At 35.2% G+C, this 25,914-nt stretch overlaps 2 protein-coding genes across 10 annotated transcripts; both read left to right on the top strand.

Annotated features, from left to right (window-relative positions):
• The first annotated feature begins 3,042 nt into the window (after positions 1-3,042).
• LOC104887803 (hypothetical protein) lies at positions 3,043-11,948 on the top strand. The gene is made up of 3 exons (XM_010672549.4): positions 3,043-3,477; positions 11,416-11,565; positions 11,694-11,948. Exons 1-3 carry the CDS (start codon positions 3,247-3,249, stop codon positions 11,772-11,774), a joined length of 462 nt encoding a protein of 153 aa, XP_010670851.2. The 5' UTR covers positions 3,043-3,246; the 3' UTR covers positions 11,775-11,948.
• Positions 11,949-13,514: 1,566 nt separating this feature from the next.
• Positions 13,515-20,088, top strand: LOC104887804 (hypothetical protein). 9 transcript variants are annotated; one of them, XM_010672557.3, is made up of 7 exons: positions 13,515-13,694; positions 17,593-17,656; positions 17,758-17,978; positions 18,103-18,164; positions 18,479-18,589; positions 18,890-18,982; positions 19,453-20,088. In XM_010672557.3, the coding sequence occupies exons 2-7, from the start codon at positions 17,610-17,612 to the stop codon at positions 19,570-19,572; spliced, it is 654 nt and encodes a 217-aa protein (XP_010670859.2). In that variant the 5' UTR covers positions 13,515-13,694; positions 17,593-17,609; the 3' UTR covers positions 19,573-20,088. The 9 variants fall into 9 exon arrangements, with proteins under 9 accessions (XP_010670859.2, XP_010670852.2, XP_048494021.1 ...); XM_010672550.3 differs by having other exon boundaries at positions 13,516-13,694; positions 17,571-17,656; XM_048638064.1 differs by having other exon boundaries at positions 13,516-13,694; positions 16,716-17,656.
• The last annotated feature ends 5,826 nt before the right edge of the window (positions 20,089-25,914 follow it).

Here is a 25,914-nt window from a genome sequence, read left to right as displayed (position 1 = left end):
ACAATTTTCATTCGCTTCTTTTCAATTCAGTTTAAAAAATTAAGTTTAGTTCGGACAAATTCAATTCAGTTCAGTCCAAAAGAACAGAATTCCAGTTGTCCTAAGGAAATATATTAAAGATGAATATAATTTGCTAAAGAAAAGATTTTATTTCTTATATAAAATACATATTATAATTTATCCCATTTATTTTATTGATTTTCTTCCTCAAATTTGGCTTTTTCTTCCATCATCCGAAAGGATACTATACACTGGTCCTATTCTAGAATGCAAATTTAATTTTTCTTTCTTGTTACAAAAAAGAAAATAAATAAATACATAAAGAGTTGATGAAAAAGCGAAAAAAGAAAGGCATTCTACGTTTATTATTAAAATATTAAATAAGAAAGAAAAAAAAGTAATTTAGTCTAAACTATAACGTTTATACTTTAATTTTGTAAAATTGATGTTTTGGGATCAAATTTTATTATGGACATTTTTCTAAAAAGTTGGTACTTTTTTGTAATTTAAATAAACAGTACTTATTAAGTCGGATCGAGTTAGTTTGTGCGAGATTCCAATTTGGTAGAATACTACTCCCTCTGTTTCAAATTGTAATGCATTTAACTAAACAAATTTGTTTCAAAATATAAGGCATTGTACGTTATCAATGTAAAATTAAATGCAACTTTATACTATCTAGATAAGATTATAGGTTATTTTCTATTATCAATACAATATTTAATGTCAATTCTTACTACCTATGTAAATTTAACTAAAAATAACTAAGTTTTTAATATGCGTAAAAGTGGTTTACATGCCTTATATTTTGAAACGGACAGAATATTTCTTACCCATTTATAATATGAAAGACATGTTATAAATGTGCCAAAGCCCATTTGTAAATACCAAAAAGGCCACCCCACCGTCCGTTTCTATGCTTTCTGCGTGTACCCTCCACGTTTTGTATCAACTTTTTTGTTTATTAGATATTGAAGTCACACACTCTATGATTGGTTTTGTTGTAGTTTTTCCCACTTATGAACTATGAACATTTTGAAGGAAAGTCATCAAAGTCAATTATTTGAAAGAAGAAAGTCAACCCATTCAAAAAGGAAAAAAAATTATGGCCTAAAAGAAGACCTATATGTGTCATGTCAACTTACATTATATGTACTTGAGTCAACTAATATAATAAGAGAAAGCTACAAATAATTATGGTCTAAGGAAATACATATTTGTTTCATATAATTGCTCAAAGTGTAATTGTTTAAACATGGCTTTAGTCATTTTCCTGAATACATTGAATGTGCAATCAATTAGTTTCTCTGTTTTGTATCTAGATTTCCAACCATTAGATTAATCTTTCTCATCATGTTGTGAATTGTAATACTCTTTTCATTTGCGAGTATTCTCTCTATTCTTTTTAACATCTTATTTTCTATTTAAGTTTATCTATAAAAGATCTTCATATTTTTACTTTATAACTTATTTGGTAATGGCATGATGTAACCAAAAAATCTATACTAATATATTAAAAGGCGTTCATAAAAAAGTTTGTGTGCCACGTGGCACTCTCCTCTAGACTCTAATGTAATACTTCAAGTCAAATCCTCAATTTAAAAAATAATAGTGTGTAGTTACAAGGAATCGATCATGTGACGTTTGAAATGGAAAGTGGAAGCTTAACCATTAATCCAACATAACACCGTTGTTTAGTATTTCAAAATAAAATATCATAAGGTCTTATTAATATGTCTCATTAAAAGATTTGCACAAGTAGTTAGATATCTAAAATTTTTATGATAACAAAAAGACTATTATAGACATAAATTCTTACTTCAATTCCATGTAGAAAGTTAAGTTATTGCTTTCATCCCCAAACTTTAAATGGTTTATTTTTCAAAAATCATGCAATTACTTATCAGTTCAATACGTCAATTTTTCCTAACTTGACAAAAAAGTTACGAAAAGTAACAACCCGGAGCATCGCCCGGGACACTCACTAGTTTCTCTTATTAAACAAAAAGAATTTATTTTCACAACTTATGTTCTATTTACCTTAGATTTTGTTAATATAACAAATATGAAGATAGTTAGAGCACGAAGGGAATATATATAAGATATCTATATATTGTTTTATATAATGAAAATCTCCATATTTAATTTTCTTATAGTCAACCAATTATATTCTTCAAATATTTTTTATGTAAAAAATAGATAAAGCCATGAGAAAATATAATTCGAACCAATTTTGATCACAACATCACATATATAATATATATAATATATGATCGAACTTTGTAGTATAGTATCTTGATCAAGGCTTTTGGATCAGATTTGCTGGCTAACTATTAACCCGGTCGATTTTTAGACAACAAAAAAAGGAGATGTTGTAAATTCTAATGTTATAAAGCTACATGATTGATCAAGATTTAACATAATTGCCAAAATTTCAGTTATATTCATTTTAGATAACCACTAATATTATCTTTGGAAAAGTTGAAAGTATGATGACTATTAAGGCAATATAAATTTGGTGTACTTGTAAAAGTCTCAAAGTTTGATTATTCGGGAATGTTGTCAATTTTAAGAAGTCTCTTTCTCAAAAAAGTTATTTCATTCGTAGTTAGCCAACTAAATCATATTATACATTTATAACCTTTAATTAGCCTTTTCCCCAATCAATATAAGCAATGGATTAGAATATTATACAACAATAAACCAAATTCAAAATCGTATTTAGGTGAATGAACAATGATAGAGAAACCCTAAGGGTTAGTAAATCTTGTGAAAGATAGGAAAAAAATATGATAAATGCAATAATCATATAGACATTTTTTCTCTCTAAAATATTAAATTTAATCTCGTTTTCTCTCTTCAATCTTAAGATCACGTAAAAATTTCCCTAACAAGCCATCTTGAAAGAAAACTAATCAAAAATTATGTTACAAAATAAATAAAAATCGAAACAGTTTAAAGTAAACCGACCACAATTAAAACTTGTAGTAACGCAAATATTTCTAATTTCGTGTCCGGCATTGTTTCGTTGTTTATTGTAGAACAAGAACACATAGTGACATGACATAGGACGCCAAAACAAGTACTTCGCGTACAAGATTTTACGCCCACAAAAGAAGAAAAACAACAACAAAAAAATCACCAAAACCAAAAAAGAGTATTTTTGGAGACCAAAATATTGCGTCAAAATTCACAAAAATTCCTTGCCATTTTTATTTCTCTCTGAAGAAATCTTTTCTGAGAACCATGTCTTGCTGTTTATGTCAAAAACCTTCAATTTGGATCGAACCCATTAATAATTTGAAGAAGAATTCTGCAATAATTCCTCTAAGAAGAGCCCAAAACGTCGTCGTTTCACGTATGATTAATCAGAGGTTTAATTTCAAGGTCCAAGCTTCTATGGTGGGTTCTTCTTCTTCATCAGATAACTCCTCAAATTTTGCTAATCGCATTGAACAAGCCTGGTTAATTACTCAGGTAATTATTTCTTTCATTTTTCTCGAAATTTCCCAATTTAAGCTATTTTAGTTTAATTTCAAAGTTTAAGTCTTTACTTCTGAATATACCCTGCTGAAAGATTATGTTTTTATTGTAGTTGAGGATAGTTTACAATTCTATGTGATTTGTTTAAATTACCCTTTATTGTACTTGAAGGATTAGATTTTTTGTGCATAATTGAGTATATTTTTGTTGGGTTGTTTTGTGCTGCAAAAGATCATTGCAAATTGATTCAATTGGAGTGTTTTACATAATTTAATTAATTACCCAGATAATTATTTTTTAAATTTTCTCTAAATTTTCCAGTTTGAGCCATTTCATTTTAGTAACAAAATTTAAGTTGCTTCTGAATAAACCCTGCTGAAAGATTATGTTTTTATTGCAGTAGAGATTAGTTTACAGTTCTATGTGATTTTGTATAAATTGCCATTTATAGTACTTGAAGGATTAGATTATTTGTGCATAATTGAGTATAATTTTGTTGGGTTGTTTTGTCATTTGTGTTGCAAAAGATGACTGCAAATTGATTGAATTGGAGTGTTTCTTTATTTACATAAGTTACATTGGTCAGTTGATTGAGAAATCATTATTTTAGGCAAATTTTGATGGATAGAAATTGTTGTATAATTGGAGTAACACTCGAAGTATACAAGTTTAAAGGTTTCGACTAGCAGTGGCACTGAGTGTGGCACTGAGCATGGCACTGAGCCAGGACGGAATATGATAGAATTAGACAATCAATGACTTGAATCCACAAGTTTGATTGAATAGCAACTTTTAAACTACTTGGATAAGTCACACCACCAAGCAATCTAAAAGGTCCTAAGAACACAAACTAACTTGCTAAGGTTAGTTAAGCATAGGCACTAAACACTTGATTCCAATCCAAGAATGCAAAGTATTAAGCAAAATAAAAACTCACGTTTTAAGTCATAAAAGTCATCTCCTTTCCATTCACTTTGTCCAAATATAAATAGGACTTGTTACAACTTAATTTTCTGATTTTCTAAACAAAAGAAAATAACAAATAACTATCCACTATTACATGTACGAATCATGGCTTTGACAAAAGAAGAGTGGTCCAACTAATCAAATAACCACCAAGCCACAACGGCTAGTTATCAACGTGCAAGGAAACAACCTTCTCCTATTTTATTGCTGCCATTCACGCACTTCCTCATCCACTCTTGCACGCCTTGAAGATAGGGCAGTTTGTTGTACTTTGAACGTGTGATCAAGGAGTGTAACCAACTCCTATAATTCAGCCATCATCACGTGTAACTTGGACGTGCTTCCTTAGCTTCTTCATTCTTGCTTCATTACAACTTAAGCTAATAATTCGTACAAGGACTCTATGGATTTAAATCGAATACAAAATTCGAATACAACTCGAAACAACTACATAAAATAATGAAAGGACTCAAGAAAAACACACGACATTCCTATGGATTTAAGGACTCAACTATACTATGCTAACTTATTTAAACAAAAGAACAACAATGAAAATGAGGACTTAATGAATCAAATTAAAGACTTCCATGAAAGAAGCATTTAACTCATCAAGTTTAAGAAGGAAGATACAATCACCAACTAAATGAATTAGCTTAGTATCCTTGGCAACCTTTAATGGTGGCGCAGCCTCGTCACCATCTACAACATCCTCCCCTTGTTGAGAAAAGTTTGACCTCAAACTTGGAAGATCACCTTCATCTTCATAAAATGACTAAGATCCGAAATGTTAAAAGAAGAAGAAACACCATAGTCACCTGGTAATTCAATCTTGTAAGCATTGGGATTGATCTTCTCAAGAACTTTGAAGGGACCATCTGTTCTAGGACTTAACTTGGAACGCCTTTTAGAAGGAAAACGTTCCTTCCTTAGGTGAATCCATACCCAATCTCCGGGAGAAAATTGAATATCATGCTTCTTTTTATCAATTCTTTCTTTGATCTTTTCATTGGCACGCATGATTCTTGTCCTCACAAGTTCATGAAGCTTCTTTATCTCTTTAGCACGCTCATCAGCTTCTTTACTAAATTTCTCTCGAATGGGAAGGGGAGCTAAATCAAGAGGAGTACATGGATTGATCCCATACACAATTTCAAAAGGACTCATTCCAGTGGTCTTATGTGGTACCCTATTGTATGCAAATTCCGCATGGGTAGCATGTCTTCCCATTGTCTCGGACTTTTAGTGGCTAGGGCTGTAGTAAGTTCCCAAGGTTCGATTAGTTACCTCGGTTTGTCCATCAGTTTTGGGTGAGATGATGTGCTAAACTTCAACTTGGTTCCCATCTTTTTCCACAATGTAAGCCAAAAATGACTTAGGAACTTAGTATCACGATCACTAACCATGCTCCTTGGCACTCCATGCAAACGAACCATTCTTTGAAGTACAAAAGAGCTGTTTGAACCGCATCATGAGTAGTATGGCTAGGGATAAAATGAGCCATCTTTGAAAATCTATCAACTACTACCATCACAGCATCTTTGTTGTGTTTTGTTCTAGGAAGTCCCGTGATAAAATCAAGGCTAATGTCTTCCCATGGGGCTTGGGGTAGGAAGGGGTAGATGTTGACCTTGAAAGAGAGTGACCTTTGGCGTGTTGACAAGCTACACACCTTTTAACAATGTACTCGACATCCTTCACCATTCTAGGCCAAAAGAAGTAATCACTCACCAAGGTATAGGTCTTCTCAATACCAAAGTGTCCAGCTAGGCCACCTTCATGAAATTCTCGGATTAGAGATTCTCTTACACTATGTTTAGGCACGCATAGTCTCTTTTTTTGAATAGAAAACCTTCATAGATATGATAGTCTCCATGAGCATGATCTTGACACTTTGCAAATATTTCACCAAAATCTGGATCATCACTATAGCCTTCCTTTAATACTTCCAATCCAATGACTCGATTTCTAAGGGAAGTAAGTAGTAAATACCTTCGGGACAAAGCATCAGCACCCTTGTTCATCTTTCCGGATTTATGCTTGATGACAAAATGATAGGCTTGCAAGAATTCTACCCACTTGGCATGGCGTGGCTGAAGTTTTTGTTGGCTTTGTAGGTATTTGAGAGCCTCATGATCAGAATGTAAGATGAACTCTTTTGCAATCAAATAATGTCGCCAATGGTCAAGAGACCTCACAAGAGCATAGAACTCTTTGTCATAGGTAGAATACTTCCTCTTTGCTTCATTTAATTTCTCACTAAAGTAGGCTATGGGGCGTCCACTTTGAGAAAGGACCGCACCAATACCAACTCCAGAAGCATCACATTCTACTTCAAAAATGTCTTCGAAGCTAGGCAAGGCCAAGATAGGGGCTGTGGTGAGTCGAAGCTTAACCTCTTCAAATGCCTTTTGTGCTTGATGACTCCACTCAAATTGCTTAAGTTTAGTAATCTCAGTGATAGGGGCCATGAGAGTACTAAATCTCGAACAAACCTCCTGTAAAAGGAAGCTAAGCCATGGAAACTTCTTACTTGTTGGATGGAACTCGGAATGGCCATTCTCTAATGGCTTGCACCTTCTTTTCATCTACTTCAATGCCATCATGTGAAACAAGGAAGCCAAGAAAGGCAACCTGATTTGAGAAGAAATGACACTTCTCAAGGTTTCCATAGAGTTGTTCCTTCTCCAAAACTTCGCACACTTGGTGTAGATGATCAACATGCTCCAATTCATTCTTGCTATACACCAAAATGTCATCGAAATACACCACTACAAATCGACCAAGAAAAGGTTTTAAAGTTTGGTTCATTAACCTCATGAATGTGCTTGGTGCATTTGACAATCCAAATGGCATGACACCATTCATACAATCCTTCTTTTGTTTTAAAGGCCGTCTTCCACTCATCCCCTTCATGGATTCGAATCTGATGATAACCACTCCTTAGGTCTATCTTTGAAAAGACTTTCGAACCATGTAAATCATCTAGAAGATCATTCAATCTTGGAATAGGAAATCGATACTTTATAGTGATTTTGTTGATGGCCCTACTATCAACACACATACGCCATTCACCATTCTTCTTAGGTACTAGTAATGTAGGGACAGCACAAGGACTAAGTGACTCCCTAATCAAGCCTTTCACCTTTAATTCCTCCACTTGCCTCCTTATTTCTTCGGTTTCTTTAGGATTTGTCCTATAAGCAGGTTTATTAGGTAGGCTAACTCCGGGAATAAGGTCAATCTTGTGTTGGATGTCTCGTTTAGGGGGTAGGCCAGGGGGTATTTCTTGTGGAAAAACATGTTTGAATTGATTGAGCAAAGGGGTCAGCAAAGGGTGTTGTGGTTCGGATTTTGGATGAGGGTTTGATCTAAACCACTCAAAATGAGCTCTTGGAATGACTCATATTCATGGTAAGATGATTTGATGAGGTGGTAGGGATACTGGATTTTTGGTTGGATTGTTGGTATGTTCTTTGTGCCGTGGATATAAAGGGGTTAGGACAATCTTCTTTTGATTCTTCACAAAAGCATAAGTATTCTTGTAACCATCATGTATTACCTTTCTATCAAACATCCAAGGTCTTCCCAATAGAACATGGCACGCATCCATGGGGATAACATCACACCACAATTCTTCCTTATACTCCTTTCCAATGGTGAAAGCTAATAATACACGTGAAGAAACATGTATTCCTTTTCCTTGATTCAACCATTGTATGACATATGGGTTAGGGTGAGGATTAGTTTGTAGGTTTAACTTAGTAACCAAGGTTTGTGAGGCTACGTTGGTGCAACTGCCTCCATCTATGATTAAGGAACAAACTTTGCCTCCTATGGTGCACCTCGTGTGAAAGATAGCCTCTCTTTGCAATTGTTCCTCATTAGTAGGTATACCACTAAGAGCTCTTCGAACCACTAAACATTCACCATCATCAGGTCCAATGTAACGTCCCTCTTCTTCCTCCTCCATATTCTCCTCCTCTTCCTCCTCTTCGTATCCTTCTTCTATGGCTTCATACTCCGCAAGAGTTATGACCTTTTTGTTAGGACATTCAGAGGCAATGTGCCCTAATCCTTGACATCTATAGCACCGTCGGGGTGTATTTGGCACAGTAGGTTTGACTTCATTCTTTTGGGGTGGCTTAGAAGATGGGAGTGTTTGGTTTAGAAAGGGTGGTGTTTGGTTTAGAATAGGGGGTAGGTTTAGTAAAGGTACGAGAAGAGTCCCATTTACCTTTGGATTTGTTTTTGTTTTGACGTTCCACTTTGTGAGCCAACAGAACTAGCTCTTCTAAGGTTGAGTAAGAATGCAACTCAACCACATTTGCAATAGAAGGGTCTAAACCTCCTAAGAATCGCACTAGTGTTTGAGGTTCATCCTCCAAGACATCACATTTCATGATGTAAGCCTCGAACTCCCTTGCATATTCTTCAACTGTTTTACTTCCTTGATTCAGATGATGGAATTTTGAGAAATTTTCTTGCACATAGTAAGTTGGCAAGAATTTTTGTTTGAGAAGTTTCTTCATCTTCTCCCAACTCCTTACTTTCTCCTTTCCCATTCTTTCTCTTTTGGCACATATGCTCGCCCACCAAGTGGATGCATATTTCCTTAATTTCAAGGCTACAAGTTTCACTCTTTTATCCTCCGGAACTTGCTTGTAATCAACACTCTCTCAATAGTTCTAATCCATTCAACAAACTCATCAGGATCAAGCTTGCCATCATAGTCAGGTATGTCAACCTTAATATCATTAGAAGGTCGAGGATTGAACCTTCTAGGGCGCAAAGTTACTTCACTTGCATCATCCGAATCTTCACCTCCTTCACGTTGGTGTTGAAGTCGAATTGAGAGTTGTCTTACTTGGTCTTGTAGCAATGCCATTCTAGCATCACTCTCCCTCCTTTCTTCTTCAATTAATCTCAAAGTTTCACGCCAGTTTGGTGGTGGGTTTGCATCATCTTCCATAGTTAGAATAATTTCGAAATGGATTGTTTGTGTTTGGGATTGTTGGGGAATGTGTTTGGGGCTTAATGATGATTGAAATGGGTAGGATTTAAGCTTAGCTCTGATACCAAGATGTTGTATAATTGGAGTAACACTCGAAGTATACAAGTTTAAAGGTTTCGACTAGCAGTGGCACTGAGTGTGGCACTGAGCATGGCACTGAGCCAGGACGGAATATGATAGAATTAGACAATCAATGACTTGAATCCACAAGTTTGATTGAATAGCAACTTTTAAACTACTTGGATAAGTCACACCACCAAGCAATCTAAAAGGTCCTAAGAACACAAACTAACTTGCTAAGGTTAGTTAAGCATAGGCACTAAACACTTGATTCCAATCCAAGAATGCAAAGTATTAAGCAAAATAAAAACTCACGTTTTAAGTCATAAAAGTCATGTCCTTTCCATTCACTTTGTCCAAATATAAATAGGACTTGTTACAACTTAATTTTCTGATTTTCTAAACAAAAGAAAATAACAAATAACTATCCACTATTACATGTACGAATCATGGCTTTGACAAAAGAAGAGTGGTCCAACTAATCAAATAACCACCAAGCCACAACGGCTAGTTATCAACGTGCAAGGAAACAACCTTCTCCTATTTTATTGCTGCCATTCACGCACTTCCTCATCCACTCTTGCACGCCTTGAAGATAGGGCAGTTTGTTGTACTTTGAACGTGTGATCAAGGAGTGTAACCAACTCCTATAATTCAGCCATCATCACGTGTAACTTGGACGTGCTTCCTTAGCTTCTTCATTCTTGCTTCATTACAACTTAAGCTAATAATTCGTACAAGGACTCTATGGATTTAAATCGAATACAAAATTCGAATACAACTCGAAACAACTACATAAAATAATGAAAGTACTCAAAGAAAACACACGACATTCCTATGGATTTAAGGACTCAACTATACTATTGCTAACTTATTTAAACAAAAGAACAACAATGAAAATGAGGACTTAATGAATCAAATTAAAGACTTCCATGAAAGAAGCATTTAACTCATCAAGTTTAAGAAGGAAGATACAATCACCAACTAAATGAATTAGCTTAGTATCCTTGGCAACCTTTAATGGTGGCGCAGCCTCGTCACCATCTACAACAGAAATGTTCATCTTAGTCTGAAGTTTGTGTGATTAATGGATGTTAAATTTGGGTAGTATATGGTCATGGAACATGGATGAGTTTAGATGATGCCAAATGTAAATGTGACTATAGTCAGCTTGAGAATACCTCTATAGACTATCCCAGACTTGTATGCTAGCTGTTCTAACCAGGATTCTTAGGAATATGGTTCCGTAGGAGGGTATTTGCATCTTATAGCTTGATTAGGCTTCCTTTTTTTCCAACTGAAAAACACGCATTTGAAACTTATAGAATAAGAATGTTAAAGCCTTGATTCCAAAAGATGGGGTTGGCGGCATGAACCAAGAGTACGTATTCTATGATCATCTGGAGGTATCCGTTCACTTCTATTGTTCTATTGAGTGAAATGCTCCTGTAATCCTGTTTTGTTCATATCCTTTTCAATTTCTTCCATCCAAGTCATCTTTGGCTTATTTTCAAATCCCCATAAGGTAGTCGGTTTTCCCATATCTTTTCGTCAGTAAATGCAACCTCAATCTTCCTGTGAATATATGCTCATTTAGACTTCTATCTCTTAGGGTCTTCCTAGAAATTTATGTCAACATAGGCATCACCACTACACCCATCTTCACCCAGTTGAGTTGGAATTGAACTTGAGTAGTCTTACCCGAACTCATCTTTCTAACATCTTCAATGTGCGTTCCTGCACATATATGTCAATATAGGCATCTCTGCTACACCCATCTGCACTCATGCGAGTTAGAATTGAACTTGAGTAGTCTTACCTAAAACATATTTCTAACACCAATATTACTATTTACTTCATCGTTGTTCTAACTTCTTGAATGTCAATGCGTGCAGCAACCTACCCCTATTGCTTGCTCTTCTTGCAGCTCGAATGGGCATGTCGAATGCAAATGGTGTGCAGGTACAGGTTTCTTCATTATCGGTGATAACATGCTATGTGAAGTTCCATCCAGAAACACTACTTGTGTCATATGTGCTGGAGAGGTATGCAAATTGTAACTTGCCTTTTTATATACTCAGTATTCTCAATTACTTCTATGATATACATAAACTTATTGCACCCTCTAGCATAAGATTAAATGAGTGTTCTTTTGTGCCTTGATTTTCCGTAGGGTTCAACTCAATGTAGCGATTGTCAAGGGACTGGATTTCGTGCAAAGTGGTTAGCAAATCCACCAATCTACAAGAAGTAGATGTTGCTTCTGTTGTATAAGTACATAGTTGTTTTAGAAATTAAGAGGTTACATGTTTCTGATATTTGTTTTGTTGTATTACATTTCTTATTCTGATTCAAACGAAATCTGAGTAAGAACCACAGTATCATTATTTGATTTAAAATATAATAGAATTATTCTGACCACACAACAGATACGAAAGAAGCTCAAACTTTTGCAACATCTTCAATTTTCTTTTCAACACTGGGTATCATTTCTGTGAAGTTTGAAAGTAGCCTAGACTGCTATTTCTTGCTTGTGTTGTGTGCCACATGCCATGCGGTCTGTACAGATTCGTAGATATTCAGAGCTTCACCTAGAAACTTGCTCATATGGATGGCTCCAAATGAGCAAAAAATACCCTAAATGTGCAGTCAAAATAACCTTGGGTACACCTGGAGTAAGGTGTACCTGGAAAGGCGGGAACATTAGAGACGATGCTCAAGTTCTACATACTATATATACATGATGATACACTTGTTTGATTCATTGCTGCACAATAGACTAGCATCTTGTTTCGTCTAAGTTTCTTGCTTAAAGAGAAATCAGCAAAATGAAAGCGAACGTGTGTCTCAGTTCCGACCCTAGAAGCAGCACGGCATGGTTCATAGCCACCAGCAACGGGGTATTTGGCCTACTATACTAACCAGTGTTACTTGGAATACATACTTTTTGCAATGTGGAATGGATACGTAAATGAAGTCCAATAATTTTGTACTGTACCGTTTAGGCGTACACCATGTATCAATCTGTATGTTATTGATTCTGGTTCGTGTTAGCCTTCACATTGCTTAGTCTGTTAGTCATTTGAGATGCTCAAAAGTGGCCATTGCTTGAGATTGTAGGCATCATTATCATCCCATAAGTATTTTGAAAGGTGAATAAAAATGTCAAAGTGATTGCAAAAATAGATAGTGACACCATATCTCATCATTTCATTGCCAGGGTGGAGGATTCATGTGACAAAATTTCATGAATAGGGACGTCTTTTATATATCTAGTTGAGATATTCATATGATAGAATTTCATGAAAGAAACGCCTTTTAAATATCTAGTTGAGATGTATATTAAAAGTATAACTTCTTCACCTGAAAAAATTCTGAACTGAACTTATTAGATCTCATTAACCCTTATTGGAACTTATTTTCAGTGTTGTGTTAGACCTGATCATACCTGATCTAAACTTATTGGACTTAAAACTTATCGTTGAAGAAAACACACCCTAAAACTCACACTTCCCCATACAAAAACCTAAAAATTAATAACAGATTCACTAAAATGAAAACATAAAAGACAATAATAAGTTAAACACAAAGCTAGCTGGAGCCAGACCTGGTTATTGAGCGGTTCGGGTTAGTGCGGGTCAAAAACGAATCGGGTCGTAAAAGGGTTATAGTATCCGGGTCAATGCGTGTTGTGGGTCGATAGCAGACCCATAATGAGCGGGTCAAGAAAAGAGCAAGAAAAATAGTTAACAGAAAGAGACAAAACCGTGAAGTGAGTACAATTGAATACGAACTCGACAGGTAATTATTTATATCTATTTTATTTTTCAAAATTATCGAGTTATTTTATTATCCCTATAATAACCCTGACTATTAAAACACTGTCTAGTAAAAATCCAATAAAATTAACTCTAATCCTTTAATCATTGAATTATCCCGTCCAATAACTAGGTCTAGTTAGAACGTGGAGGATTCGAACAGTTTTGTCTCACTAGAGTCTTTCAGTGATATGTTTCGATCCTCTTTTCCATTACTTAGAAAAACTGAGCCACCGGTTCAGGTAAGACAAACACACTAACCAAAGTAGTGCTATCCTTCAAGAATTTGTGAAGAAAGATATCCTTGCTTCTCTACAATCTTGCATAGCATCATATTTCTCAAAAATTTATCTTCTGTGAGTACATTTCTATCTATTTGTCTTTTTTTTTTTTTTGTGGGTCGTCTTAATTGCAAAAATCATCCCATCTCCTTAATTTCAAGTTCATGTCAAATTTTTTTCATTAGTGAAGATTTGAAGAAACCCAATTGTGAAATTTTTATTGTTATAGTGCAAAGTTGAAGACATGTTTACTGTGGGAATATAATACGAATTACCCACTATTTGATACTGAAAGGTTTAGCTTTTAATGGTGTTAATCTTCAAAAATTTGATAACTTTTTTGATATAACACGAACTCGGAACTCACGAAGCCATTCTTCGGCCTTCTTCGCTGTTTCTGTCTGACTGACTGGATTTGAGGTAACTTTTTCAGTAATGGTTAGTAGGAATTTAGATTGTTAGATGTGTGAAATTGTTGGTGAATGAATTAATAGTAAATTGTAGTTTATTGTAATTATGGAAATCGTTAGTGATTGAATTGTTGCTAAACCTTTCTTCAATCCACAGTGGTTCCATGATTAGTGAAATTGTGGAATCGTTACTGCCATGATTAGTGAAATTGTGGAAATTGTTGGTGAAATTTTTTAGTTGGTAGAATGTTAATGAATTGTGGAATCAATTGTGGAAATTGTTGGTGAAATTTTAGTTGGTAGAATGTTAATGAATTGTGGAATTGAGTTAATAATGGATTATCAGTGCTATTGCCATCTTACAACTTACAAAACCAAGACTAGTACAACAGTAGGAAATTGTGGGAATTGTTAGTGAAAGGAAAAATTATTAGTGAATTAATGCTTTATTTTAAATTTGGAAAGGATATGTTATTGAGTTTAGTAGTGAATTGTTGTTGGTGAATGAGTTTTTAGTGAATTGTTAGTTTTTATTATATTTCAGAATCATGAAGACAAAACAAGAGAGTGATTTCTTTAGATTTTTCAAAAGGAACACCTAGCTAGTGAAAATCAAGTTAAATGATAATAAATTGATTAGATTCCACTAACTGCATATGGTTTTGAGAAAGATTTGTTTTGTGATGTCAAAGTTGATGCGATTATAAATTGGTTCCAAAATTTGAGAACTCGACATGAACAATTGTAATTTTCTTTTATTACTTACTTCATGTTTGTATTTGAATTTTGTAACATCTTGAATTTAGTACTCCCTCCGTCCTAAATTAGTTGCTACATTTTAACCGTAGGCACTATTCACGTCATAACTTTGACTATCTTTTACTCCATATACATAAGAAAAAACATAGTCATATTGGATCTTGTTTGATTCGTCCCAATTTGTATTTTTCAAATATATAATTTTTATAATTTTTTCATATATGTAACTCAAGATATTGGTGTTTGAAGTTGCATCTTGTAAACTGTGAAAAAGCAAATGTAGCAACTAATTTGGGACGGAAGGAGTAGTTATGATTTTTTTTGACTCGATAGTATCGTAAAATTTACGCTACCCCTCATTTCGAATCTTGGATCCGCCCCTGTTTTCAAGTGTGGGAATAGGTACAGTAAATTAGAGGAGACCTAAAGAATGTTGTGTGTTAATTTAAATGATGAATTTACTTTGGTAAATGGATCACCAAAGAGAAGAAATTTACTTGCAAATTGTAATTGCGCCCTTGATTGTTATAGATTAAGCTTTTGATTTAGGGATTGTATTAGTTTTTTAAACCTAAGTTTCTCAGCGAAGGTGGGCGTTGAATGGACAACCTTCTTGAGTTCTGTTGCTCAAAATGCTGCAATTGTTGTAAAAATAGGGAAACCTACCAATCAGCGTTCCTTTACGTCCCCGTTTTTGGGTAAGATCTGAATTTTTTTGATATTATTGATGTTTTGTATGGACTATGGAGGGTAGGTTTTGTGTTGGATATGATTGACGGAAATAGGTTCGGATGTGTGCCAAATTGAGCTAGACTCTAGAGCTATTAGGAGGGAAAGCACTGGCTTTTCTATTAGGATCATGATTTTGGGTCCCTTCTTTTCTTTTCTTTTCTTTTTTTTGGGGGAAGGGGGGTTGGTGGGGGGTGGCCGGGTGGGTGGGGTTTGACTGTGGAGTGGAACTATCGTTGTGTCCTGTCCAATCTCTTGTTTACATTGACTTGCGTATCCTTTTGGTGTTTTTTGCGATTGATGAACTGCATAGTGGACTGTGGATTGAATTGATCTTTGATCTCTTACCTGCTGAGTAAAAAAAATATTGGAGTTAATGATATGCTATATTTTGCTTTATCATATTCTTCTTCTCATTCTGACTTGTGGTGATTTTTGTGCTCTAATCACTGCCACTTGGTTATCTATATTTGAATGTTCTGATTGATGCTGCTGGTGTCTTTGAGTAAATTGGACGTGACACCAGGCCCGGCCCTGTGCCGGTCCAAAATGGGACTCAGCACAGGACCTCACATTATATGGGGCCTCAAATTTTGAAAAAAAAAAAAACTTTTCTCTCTCCTCACTGAAATCGCAGTGATACTCTTCTCTCTCTCTTTACTGAATTATTGTACAGTCTATTCTCTATCTCCTTACTTTTTTCCCCCTAATACCTGTGAACTTTCTATCTCCCTCCTTACCTCTTTTTCTCTCTCACAAGCTATGTTCAAGGTATTCTGTTAAGTTCTCTTTTTTATGTTCAATCTCACTGTTAAATGTTATTTTTCTATAAAAGGAATGAAGTTGGATCTGAAATTTTTAGTGAGTTCTTATGTGGGTTTTCTCTATGTGAATATGGGTTTTTTTTTCTTAATTTGGATAATATTGTTGAAGATTCTTAGTGATTTCTATATGGGTTTTGTGTGTTTGAAGAATGTGGGTTCTTCTTCATCTGGGTTTAGTGATTCTATCTCGTTGAGAAACCTGCAACTGGAATTATTGAGAAACCTGCTACTGAAATTAGTGGCTATAGATGCAAGTACTTATGACGGTATAATTTGAACCACTAAGACAACGAATAATTTCATGGTTAGAGCCATAAATATCATGATCTAATCCAGAGCAATTAAAATATCTAGATGTAACAATTTTGTGGCAGACAACCACTAGGATCAAAAATCTGGATTGCCGACCTTTTGAGCGAAAAGGAAATTTGATCAAGGCAGGATATGAAGAAGATTTTCTGTAACAGCTCATGGGATTGCGACACACGCCACTGCTGCTAATGATTGTTGGCATACATAGGATATGAAGGAGGAAGACAAGAGGGAATTAATATGATAAGCTTACTAGAATTCTTTATAGCTCTTAAGTTGGTCTTCATGTTTGTCTAATACATATTGTATCTTGCAAGTTGAAACTGCTAACTAATTCTATTTGATTTCATCAATTATTGAAGAGGTCTTGCTATTCTTTTATTAAGTAGTACTGCCAGTTCAATGATGAATGAACTAAAATTATGCCTTTCACCATTGCACTTTTTTGTTAATGTCTACTTGTGTAGTAGTTCAGTAGTTCTCTTTGCCGAATATAACTTCAAAACTTTAGATGATTTAGCTTTAATGTGCTATACACACAATTCATATGCTATACCTGTCAAGAAAGTTGGCTAAAAAATTATGATGATTGATGATAATCCGTCACTCGCTCAAAGTCTTTTATGGTAGCTTCAATGCCATGTGCTTGTGCCTTGGAATTTTTTTGAAACAATTTAGAACCCGTAAGATAGATTTTATAGGGCCTATTTTTCGACAGCAGCACAGGGCCTCAATATTGTATGGACCGGGGCTGGTTGCCTCATTCCCATTGAACTTAGGGTTGGTATTGAACTAATTAATTTGATCCTGTTGAGCTTGTACCAGAATTTTGTTTTATTGACTGGCTAAATAGTGGTTGGCCTCTCTTCTAGGGAGTTATCTAAGTTTGATGTTATACATTCTTTTTCTCTTCCCAGCTGATGAATAAATGATAAGCAGGATTAACAGCAGCTTAAATGTCATTAAAGTTATTATCCTGTAACCAGTGGGTTCACCTTCAAAGGTATTAAGTTTTGAGACTCTTTAACATAGCCACTCTTCATTTCCTATCCAAATGATTTTCACTTTCTTATCACCTTGTTTTATTTCTTCTGTGGTGGTCAGCCCGGTGTCTTTTTTACCAACAGCAAAAGGAAGTCGTACAGAAGTTGCACCTCGATATTTTAACCCACCAAAAAGTATTCAACTTAAGCGCCTGTCACCAAGCTTGTGCTTTCCTATGGATCAGAAAAGCGTGCATGAGGGTGCCTTTGGTGTGGGTCAGAAGGATGGTGTGATTATCGTGGATCACGGATCTCGCCGGAAAGAGTCTAATATCTTACTGAGTACTGCTTCTATGTTTTTTTTTCTTTGTACATGTATCCATTGAAAGGGAGGGGGGGGGGGTATTGTTGCAACTATTTTTATTCTCTAGTTCATTATATAAGTGTGCTTACTCATATACTGCAGATGAATTTGTGCTAATGTTTAAAAGCAGAACTGGATACCCCATTGTTGAGCCTGCTCATATGGTAATTACCTTGTTAATTATTACATTGTAATGCTATTTATTTTTGCAAATGGAGATGAAATTGCTGAGTGGACTTGGCAGCTAACATCTCATTGGCTTTCTCTTGTGTTGAGGAATATAGCGGACTGATACTTAGTCATCACTTAGAACTGTCAATGAAATTCGCTATTCATTTATATCTACACCCAACTTTAGAGTTAAGTTTGCTTGTTAATTATACATGCATTTCTATATTCTAATTCTGGTACTTTGCTGTTTTACACTGAGCTTGTCATCTTGACTCCTAACCATGTTTCGTCTTTTCTCATTGTTCAGGAATTGGCAGAGCCATCTATAAAAGATGCTTTTGATTTATGTGTCCAGCAAGGGGCAAATCGTGTTATCATAAGCCCATTCTTCCTCTTTCCAGGACGCCATTGGCATCAGGTAAGAAAAAACTATGCCAGTGTGTCTAGGGCAGTATATTTTGGTTATGGAGTCCCCCCTACCCGCAAAAGGATACCGAAGTGTAAACTTGTCCAACCAAAAATGATATACTTGTTATCTTTTGAAATTCCAAATTGATCTAGGGCATTACAATTTGCTCTAGGACATTTCATTTGAATTACTTATCCTATTTCTTCAAATGAATAGTAAATCCAGGCAAGGATAGCTCTTCACTCTTGGGTTCTGATGGAAGCTTTCAAGCATCAAAAATTAAAATGGATTTCTATTGCTGGTTTACAGGATATCCCTGTGCTTGCAGGTGCTGCTGCATTAGAGCACCCTGGTATCAACTATCTTGTCACTGCACCGCTGGGTCTGCATGAGTTGCTTGTGGTATGAACTTCGTCCCTTTATGTAATATTTGTGTTCTTTTTGTAAGACATAATCTCTGTTTTAGTTGTTTCTTTCATTGCAAACCTGTATTTTTATGGTTGTGTTTGCTTTTGGAAACTTTTTAGTTTAGAAAAAGATGTATGGTGGGGTGGCTATACTTGTCTATTGTATTTTGCTTCATTTGCACATTACACCCATTCAACCTCACCCCTATTGCAATAGTGAGCTCTTGAGGGGTTCCCCGCCGTTCTTTTTAGAGGGATTAGGTGAACTTATATCATTCGACACTTCCTGGATAAGAACTGCAGCAAATATATAATTTGATGGAACCTGAATTCTTCCCACTTTTCGGAGTTTTAATATGACTCCTATCATCTTGTGATGATGATCATGCTAAAATCATTTTTCAGAGTGGAAAACATGTAAGGCAAATTGTATCTGATTTTATGCTGCGATATTTGATGTTGCAGGATGTTGTGAAGGACAGAATTGACTATTGCTTAAGCCATGTGGCTGGACAAGTAGAGGAATGTGCAGTCTGTGCCGGAACCGGCAGGTGTAAGTTTAAAGTGCAGAACTCTGAAATGTAGCGTCTTCCTGCTAATTTGGTGAGTGAAGCACGTCACGAACTTTTATGGATCAAGCTGAAAGAAGCGTCTTTAGACCATCAACTGCTGTCTGTAAGAGTTTAGGCTTGGGAGGTCCATGTGCATTGCCAAATTACATATACTTACTGCATGAGAAAGACATTATTGCACACCATACCTCATGGTTGCTAACAACCTGAACTGAGTACCTTGTTCTCATAGCTCTATGACGATTTATCCCGAGTGGAACACTTGATAAATGAGTATGTATCGCAAAATTATACATCATGACATTGACAATTGTTCCGAGAATGCAGAAGATCTCGTGGTGAGAAATTTAGCATCCTATTTGAGGATTTATTTTTCTTCTAAAATGCAACAGTGGTAGCATTTCATAATTTTTCAAAATTTCAGGTCACTTGAGTTTGACACTTTAACTGTACAAGCAAAAACCACATATTACTTGATGTTTAACAATGGCAGAGCTCTACTTAATGTGATTGCAACATTTATGCTCAATCGTTCTCGAAAAACCATTTACAATATGATACTTTTGGCCCTTATACATGCCTTTCTAATCAAATAGGGAGATAAAGCTGGATACATCGAGCTATCTCCTCAACTTGTGCATCATTTCGCAATGCCTTAACGGCCTGTTTGCTAGTCGTTAATGAATTGCGGTAATGGGAATGGATTATAAGTGTAATGTCATTAGGGAAGTACCCTTAAAATCTCCATAGGGAGATATTTTTTTCTCCGTAGGCAAGCAATCTCACACCTAAACTTGTGTTTTTGTCTCCAAGAGGAAGCAATTTTCATTACCACTTATTACCACCTACAAGGTGGTATTGGATGAGAATGAAAATTCAAGAAGAAAAGTAGACATTTTGGGATAAATTAGCATTACTATGGGAATGGATAATGACATTTTTCACAAATTTACACACAAATTCATTCCCATTACCACCATTTATAGCCAACTACCAAATGAGCCGTAAGTGTTTCTCCACCAAATTCATGAACTGTTGCAGCATATATATTTTTTTTTTTTTTGGTAAAGAAGGACAATATATAAGATTAAAGTACGGTTACAGACATAACATGAGTACCAGTAGCCTCATGTGTTAGCAAGCTACATAAGTTCAAATTTCCAGGTTTGTCATTAAGTAAAACATTAATACAATCCGGGGGAGGGTTATCCAAAATACAAATGACATTTGCAGCATATATATTCACTCTATTTAACTCTGTTTCTATAATTCTATTGCCCACTTGTATGATGTTCCTCAGTCCTAGAATGCATGACATACGTAGATTCACGTTGTGAATATATTGACAGAGGGGTTGGATGCAACCTTTGGTTCGCTAACATGCTGGAAAAATAACAAAGAAAAAAAAGAAGTTGAAGAGTACATGTCAAGTAGAAAAAGAGTGTGTCATGCCATGTCTTTAGTGGCTACAAAAGCTAAATTTATTGACTGCATGTGTCCATTTATTTAGGCGACCTATGTATATACTTCATTTTTTTAGTTGTAATGTTTTGACTTTTTCACTATTCAGTTGTTCACAGTTCACCCTTTGACCTTTTATAATAGTTCGTAAGTGAGAAAAACATAGTTAGATGGGATTTTATTTGATTCGTCTCCAAGTGTATTTTCTAAATATTTTATTTGCATAATTTTTACAAATATATAACTAAAGATATTAATCATTAAAATTTTATCTCAACAAGTGTGTAAACTGAAATGTTACAATTAAAGAAATGGAGGAAGTATATAAGAAACTAGTTACCTAGAATTGTTTTCATGATAAAACTACAAATAGATGATTTATGTTTGATACTACAAATAAATGGTCCTCACTTAATCTGCACATCAGATCCTCTGTCAGCAGCTAGTGTGAGAAATGAGAATAAACATCACTTGAATCTCATTTTCTCCAAATTCGTCTTGTAGGATTTGAAGAAGAGGCTGGATGAGATTCCAATCAATAAACATCTGTTTAAAGATTACATGCACGCCCTTAAACTTGCAAGTATATCTTCACTTCAAAGTTCAAAAAGAGCTCCTTAGTTTAGAGATGGACATGAATTGAAATGTAGAGTTTTTACTGCCGATTTGGTAGTCGTTAATAAATTGCGGTAATGAGAATGCATTTTAAGTGTAATTTTATTAGGGAACCAACCCTTTAAAATCTCCATGGGGAGGATCTTTTCTCTATTGGCAAGCAATCTCACCTCTAAACTTGTGTTTTTGTCTCCAAGGGGAAGCAATTTTCATTACCACTCATTACCACCTACAATGTGGTATTGGATGGGAATGAAAATTCAAGAAGGAAAGTGGACACTTTAGGATAAATTAGCATTACCATGGAAATAGACAATGATATTTTTCAGAAATTTACACACAAATTCACTCCCATTACCACCATTTATAACCAACTACCAAACGAACGGTTAGAGTTCTTTCCTGGCTTTGTTTGCCAGGTTGTGGGCTCTTTGAACTACTTCCCTTTTGACTTTCATACACGCGAAGAATTGAAATGTAGTAGGCTAGACTGCTAGTAGCTATATATGTTCTTGATTTCTTTGATCATATGGTATATGTCCTTGTTGCATTGATGGTGGTTACGGAGAGCACTAACTATCTCTGCACAATCAGTTTTTTATTTGAATGTTTATTTGCGCATCTCCACTGAAGATCTTTGGCTGCTTGGAGTACTGCTCTAGCTTCTGCTTGTAGGGGGACACAACAAAGATTCTTTCTGACTTGAAGTCTGGGGAATTCTCTTGTTGTGTTGTCCATGCTATTTATGTAGGGGTTAGGGTAAAAGCTATAAATTTATGGGTACAGCTGACAAACTTTTAAAAAGATTGTATACAACTTTGAATATGAAAAATACATGGATATACGTAAAAAAACCTACAATAATCATTATGAAAAGAAATTAGGATTGGCTCAAGTGGCGAGCTTTCTCATTTTCCTTAATAAAGTTTAGGGTTCAATTCCTATGCTTGGGACTTAAGGGGAAGAGGGGGGTTGGGGTGTGTTTGGCTTGTAATGGGCCTCTGAATGGAGGTCTTGTGCGAGGGCAATCAGAAAATTTCTTCTTACCTTAAATATATATATCCGGTTGGAAAATTTATTGTTGCTTTCAGATTATTAGATAACATCTGTTAATTTGAGTGAATATGATGTAGGAACTCATACTCAGTATTTAATGAACTGTTTGAAAGTTCCTACATCACATTGATTTATAATATTTGAAATTTTGAATAATAATCGCTTTTAGAAAATATGCATTCATAACATTTAGATATAAGTATATTTATTGAACAGAAAACTTCTCGTGCATTATGCACGGATTCAAAAACAAGTTATATCTTATACTTCATCCGTTCTGTTTTAAATGAAACTTTGCTTTTTCACGCACCCCAATGCGCTTCTTTAATCGTTAATATCTTTAGTTGTGCACAAGTAAGAAATATAAAAAAAATGGTAAATTAATAGTATGCAACGAGACGAATCTAACAAGATCCAACTTGACTATGTTTTCTTCATATAATGACGATAAATCAGAGTCAAACATGATCAATTAATGAATAGTGTCGAATTCCCCCTCCCCTGTTGTTGGTTAGTTTTGTTTGGGCATCCCCTTCCCTTACTCCCGGTTATTGGGCTTCCCTCTCCCCTTCCCCCCTAGGTAGGTTAATTATTAGTTTGGTGGTTCTGCAAAATGTTTGCCAGTTGAATCAGGGATGGTGGTGTAAGGTTGTAGTAGTAGAATCAGTAGTTTCTTTGAAACGTTTGTTGAAGGAACAGATACGTCAGATGGATGAGAAATGCGAGTATGGTCGAGGTGATGTTCGTTTTTCATGGTTGGACTTTGTGTTTTCCGGTTTCATAAACCGGAGGTTTCTTCGAGAGCTCACCATGTTTAGCTCTCATTTTCGCTTGGCAATGATCTTACTGGTCTTTGCCTTGAAAAATTCAAATCTGCAGGCGGCACCCCGGTATCATCTGGTGAATTTCAGCACACCCCGTTTCTCCTTCACGGAGAAACATGACTTACTCTCGACAGAGAGTCATGATGAGTCACCTAGGAATGTGGCTCTTCCACAGATCATGAGCCAAGAATCCCACATGTCAGAAGTTCGTTGGGATTGCTTATGCAGCGAGATGAAAATCTTGTCTTTGGTTCGCTGTCCGGATCGTGATCGACATTTGCTTCTCCTAACACATCCATCAGTCATTAGAACATGTAAGAGCTCTACTTAATAGGCGAATTTGTATCGGCTTTGTTTCTTTTTGTTTTTTAGACCATGTAAGAGCTCATAAAGCTCCTTTAGGTTTTCCTTTGTTTGCTGTGTGATTGTATTAGCAATAGGTTGTATTTCCTTTTTTTTAATCAATATACGTTTTCTCGATGTCAAAAAAAAAAACATTATAACTAGTGAGACAAAATTTTGGTTCTCTTGCCATGATCCATGAAAAGTATTACTCCCTGTATGGCTGTATACATCCGCAAGGGTTGAGACTCGTAAAACATACAAAAAGAAGAATCCATATCACCATCTACATATGAATCAATAATACCACAACTATTATGGAATAGATTCAAATCAACCAAATTAAACCATCTTCATATGAATCTTGTAAAACAGAATGATCAAAAATCCATATCACCATCAAAATCTAAAACTGATATCATCCATATACAATCATACAACTATGAATGACGCAACGTGCATTATCCTATACTTCAGTAAAGAAGCATTTTCATCTGTATAGAATCTACCAAAATCCATATCACCATCAAAATCTAAAACTGATATTATCCATATACAATGATACAACTATGAATGACATAACGTGCATTATTATCCTATACTTCACTAGAGAAGCATTTTCATCTACATAGAATCTACTAAATCTTCCCACTACCAAAATGAAAAAACTCTAAAATTTGCAAGTTATGCATTAGACTATACTAGCTAGTAACCATTTACAGCATTTTCCTCATATATTCGAACACAATTCAATAGCATTCTGACAGTCTCCCACTCATGATCAGGCCAATTTAAGGAAGTGAAGTAACCGAAATTATCAATTCGTCCAAAGACAGTAATTCCTCCCGGCCAACAATTGGCAGGAGTCGTGACTCTTCCCTCGGCGTTGGCAAATCTGTTCATTATGTAACCAGGGGGATAGACGACATCGGTGTTCCTGTCAACCCAAGTTTGGTATACTGCATTGGCGAAGGCTTCCCAACTATCAAAGTCTTTTGCAATCAATGCAAAATCATGAAATCTTTGTACAAGTCGATAGTTCACATCGTACCTTTGAAATAACATCCATATCCTAGGATTCTCGTTGCTAAATACAACACCAACACCACCACCATTTCCGTTGTTATTTCCACCATTTCCATTACCATTACCATTGATATTTCCACCAGCATTGGGCTGGAATGCGACATTATTACCATTATCATTACCATTTCCATTACCATTACCATTATTGTTGTTATTCGCATTGTGCACACCACTTTGGGAAGGCAAATTACTATTTTCTTGTGGTGCATTGGCTAATTTTCGGACCTGAAATTAACATAAAAGTAATTTAGAGTCGATCAAATTAATATCCAATGATATTAATATAACCCAAAAGTTCTTTTGTAATCAGTAATGTCAAACATAAGCTTAATCATAAATACTGACCCATTACCTTAAACCTTATCTTTCCACCATTTTTGTCTCAGAATTAAGTAAATCCAACATAAATTTTAATCCATTACCTTAAGCTTATAGTATTTTATACCAATTTTTCAATCAAAGAGCCACTTCTTTTTAATGTTTCATTCTAATATGTCATTAAAGAATTCACTTAAAGATATATATAAATCAAAACCTCTGTTTTTTATATACATTTGGAACAAAATTCAGACTATGTAAAAGAAAGAATAGAAAATAAATCAATTGTGTTCTTACATTTAGCAAATTACTGAATTAGCATGATCAAGAAAGAGTAGAAAAATGTACGCATGCATCATCCAAGACCCACAAATATAAAATCATTTGCTACCGAAATAATGATGCAAATAGTAAGCAAATAAAACGAGTAAAGAAGAGAATCATAAAGAAAGAATTTAAAATGACGAACAACATACAATTTTCTGGATTTCTTGAGCGTTATCCATGGCTTCTTGCAAGTAACTTTCGACGTTGAAGTAGTTTTCATACCTCTTCCAGAAGAGAATAGTGTCAGCTATGGTGGATTCCCTAATTACCTTTTGTAATTCCTCCAAATTATGCGCTTTCATTGTCGGAATTTTCAGTTGTTTCAT

The sequence above is a fragment of the Beta vulgaris genome, chromosome 2 (genome assembly GCF_026745355.1).
Source record: "Beta vulgaris subsp. vulgaris cultivar EL10 chromosome 2, EL10.2, whole genome shotgun sequence".
NCBI classification, from domain to species: Eukaryota; Viridiplantae; Streptophyta; class Magnoliopsida; order Caryophyllales; family Amaranthaceae; genus Beta; species Beta vulgaris.
Note: the sequence above shows the minus strand (reverse complement) of the source record. Positions and strands in the feature narration are given on the sequence as shown.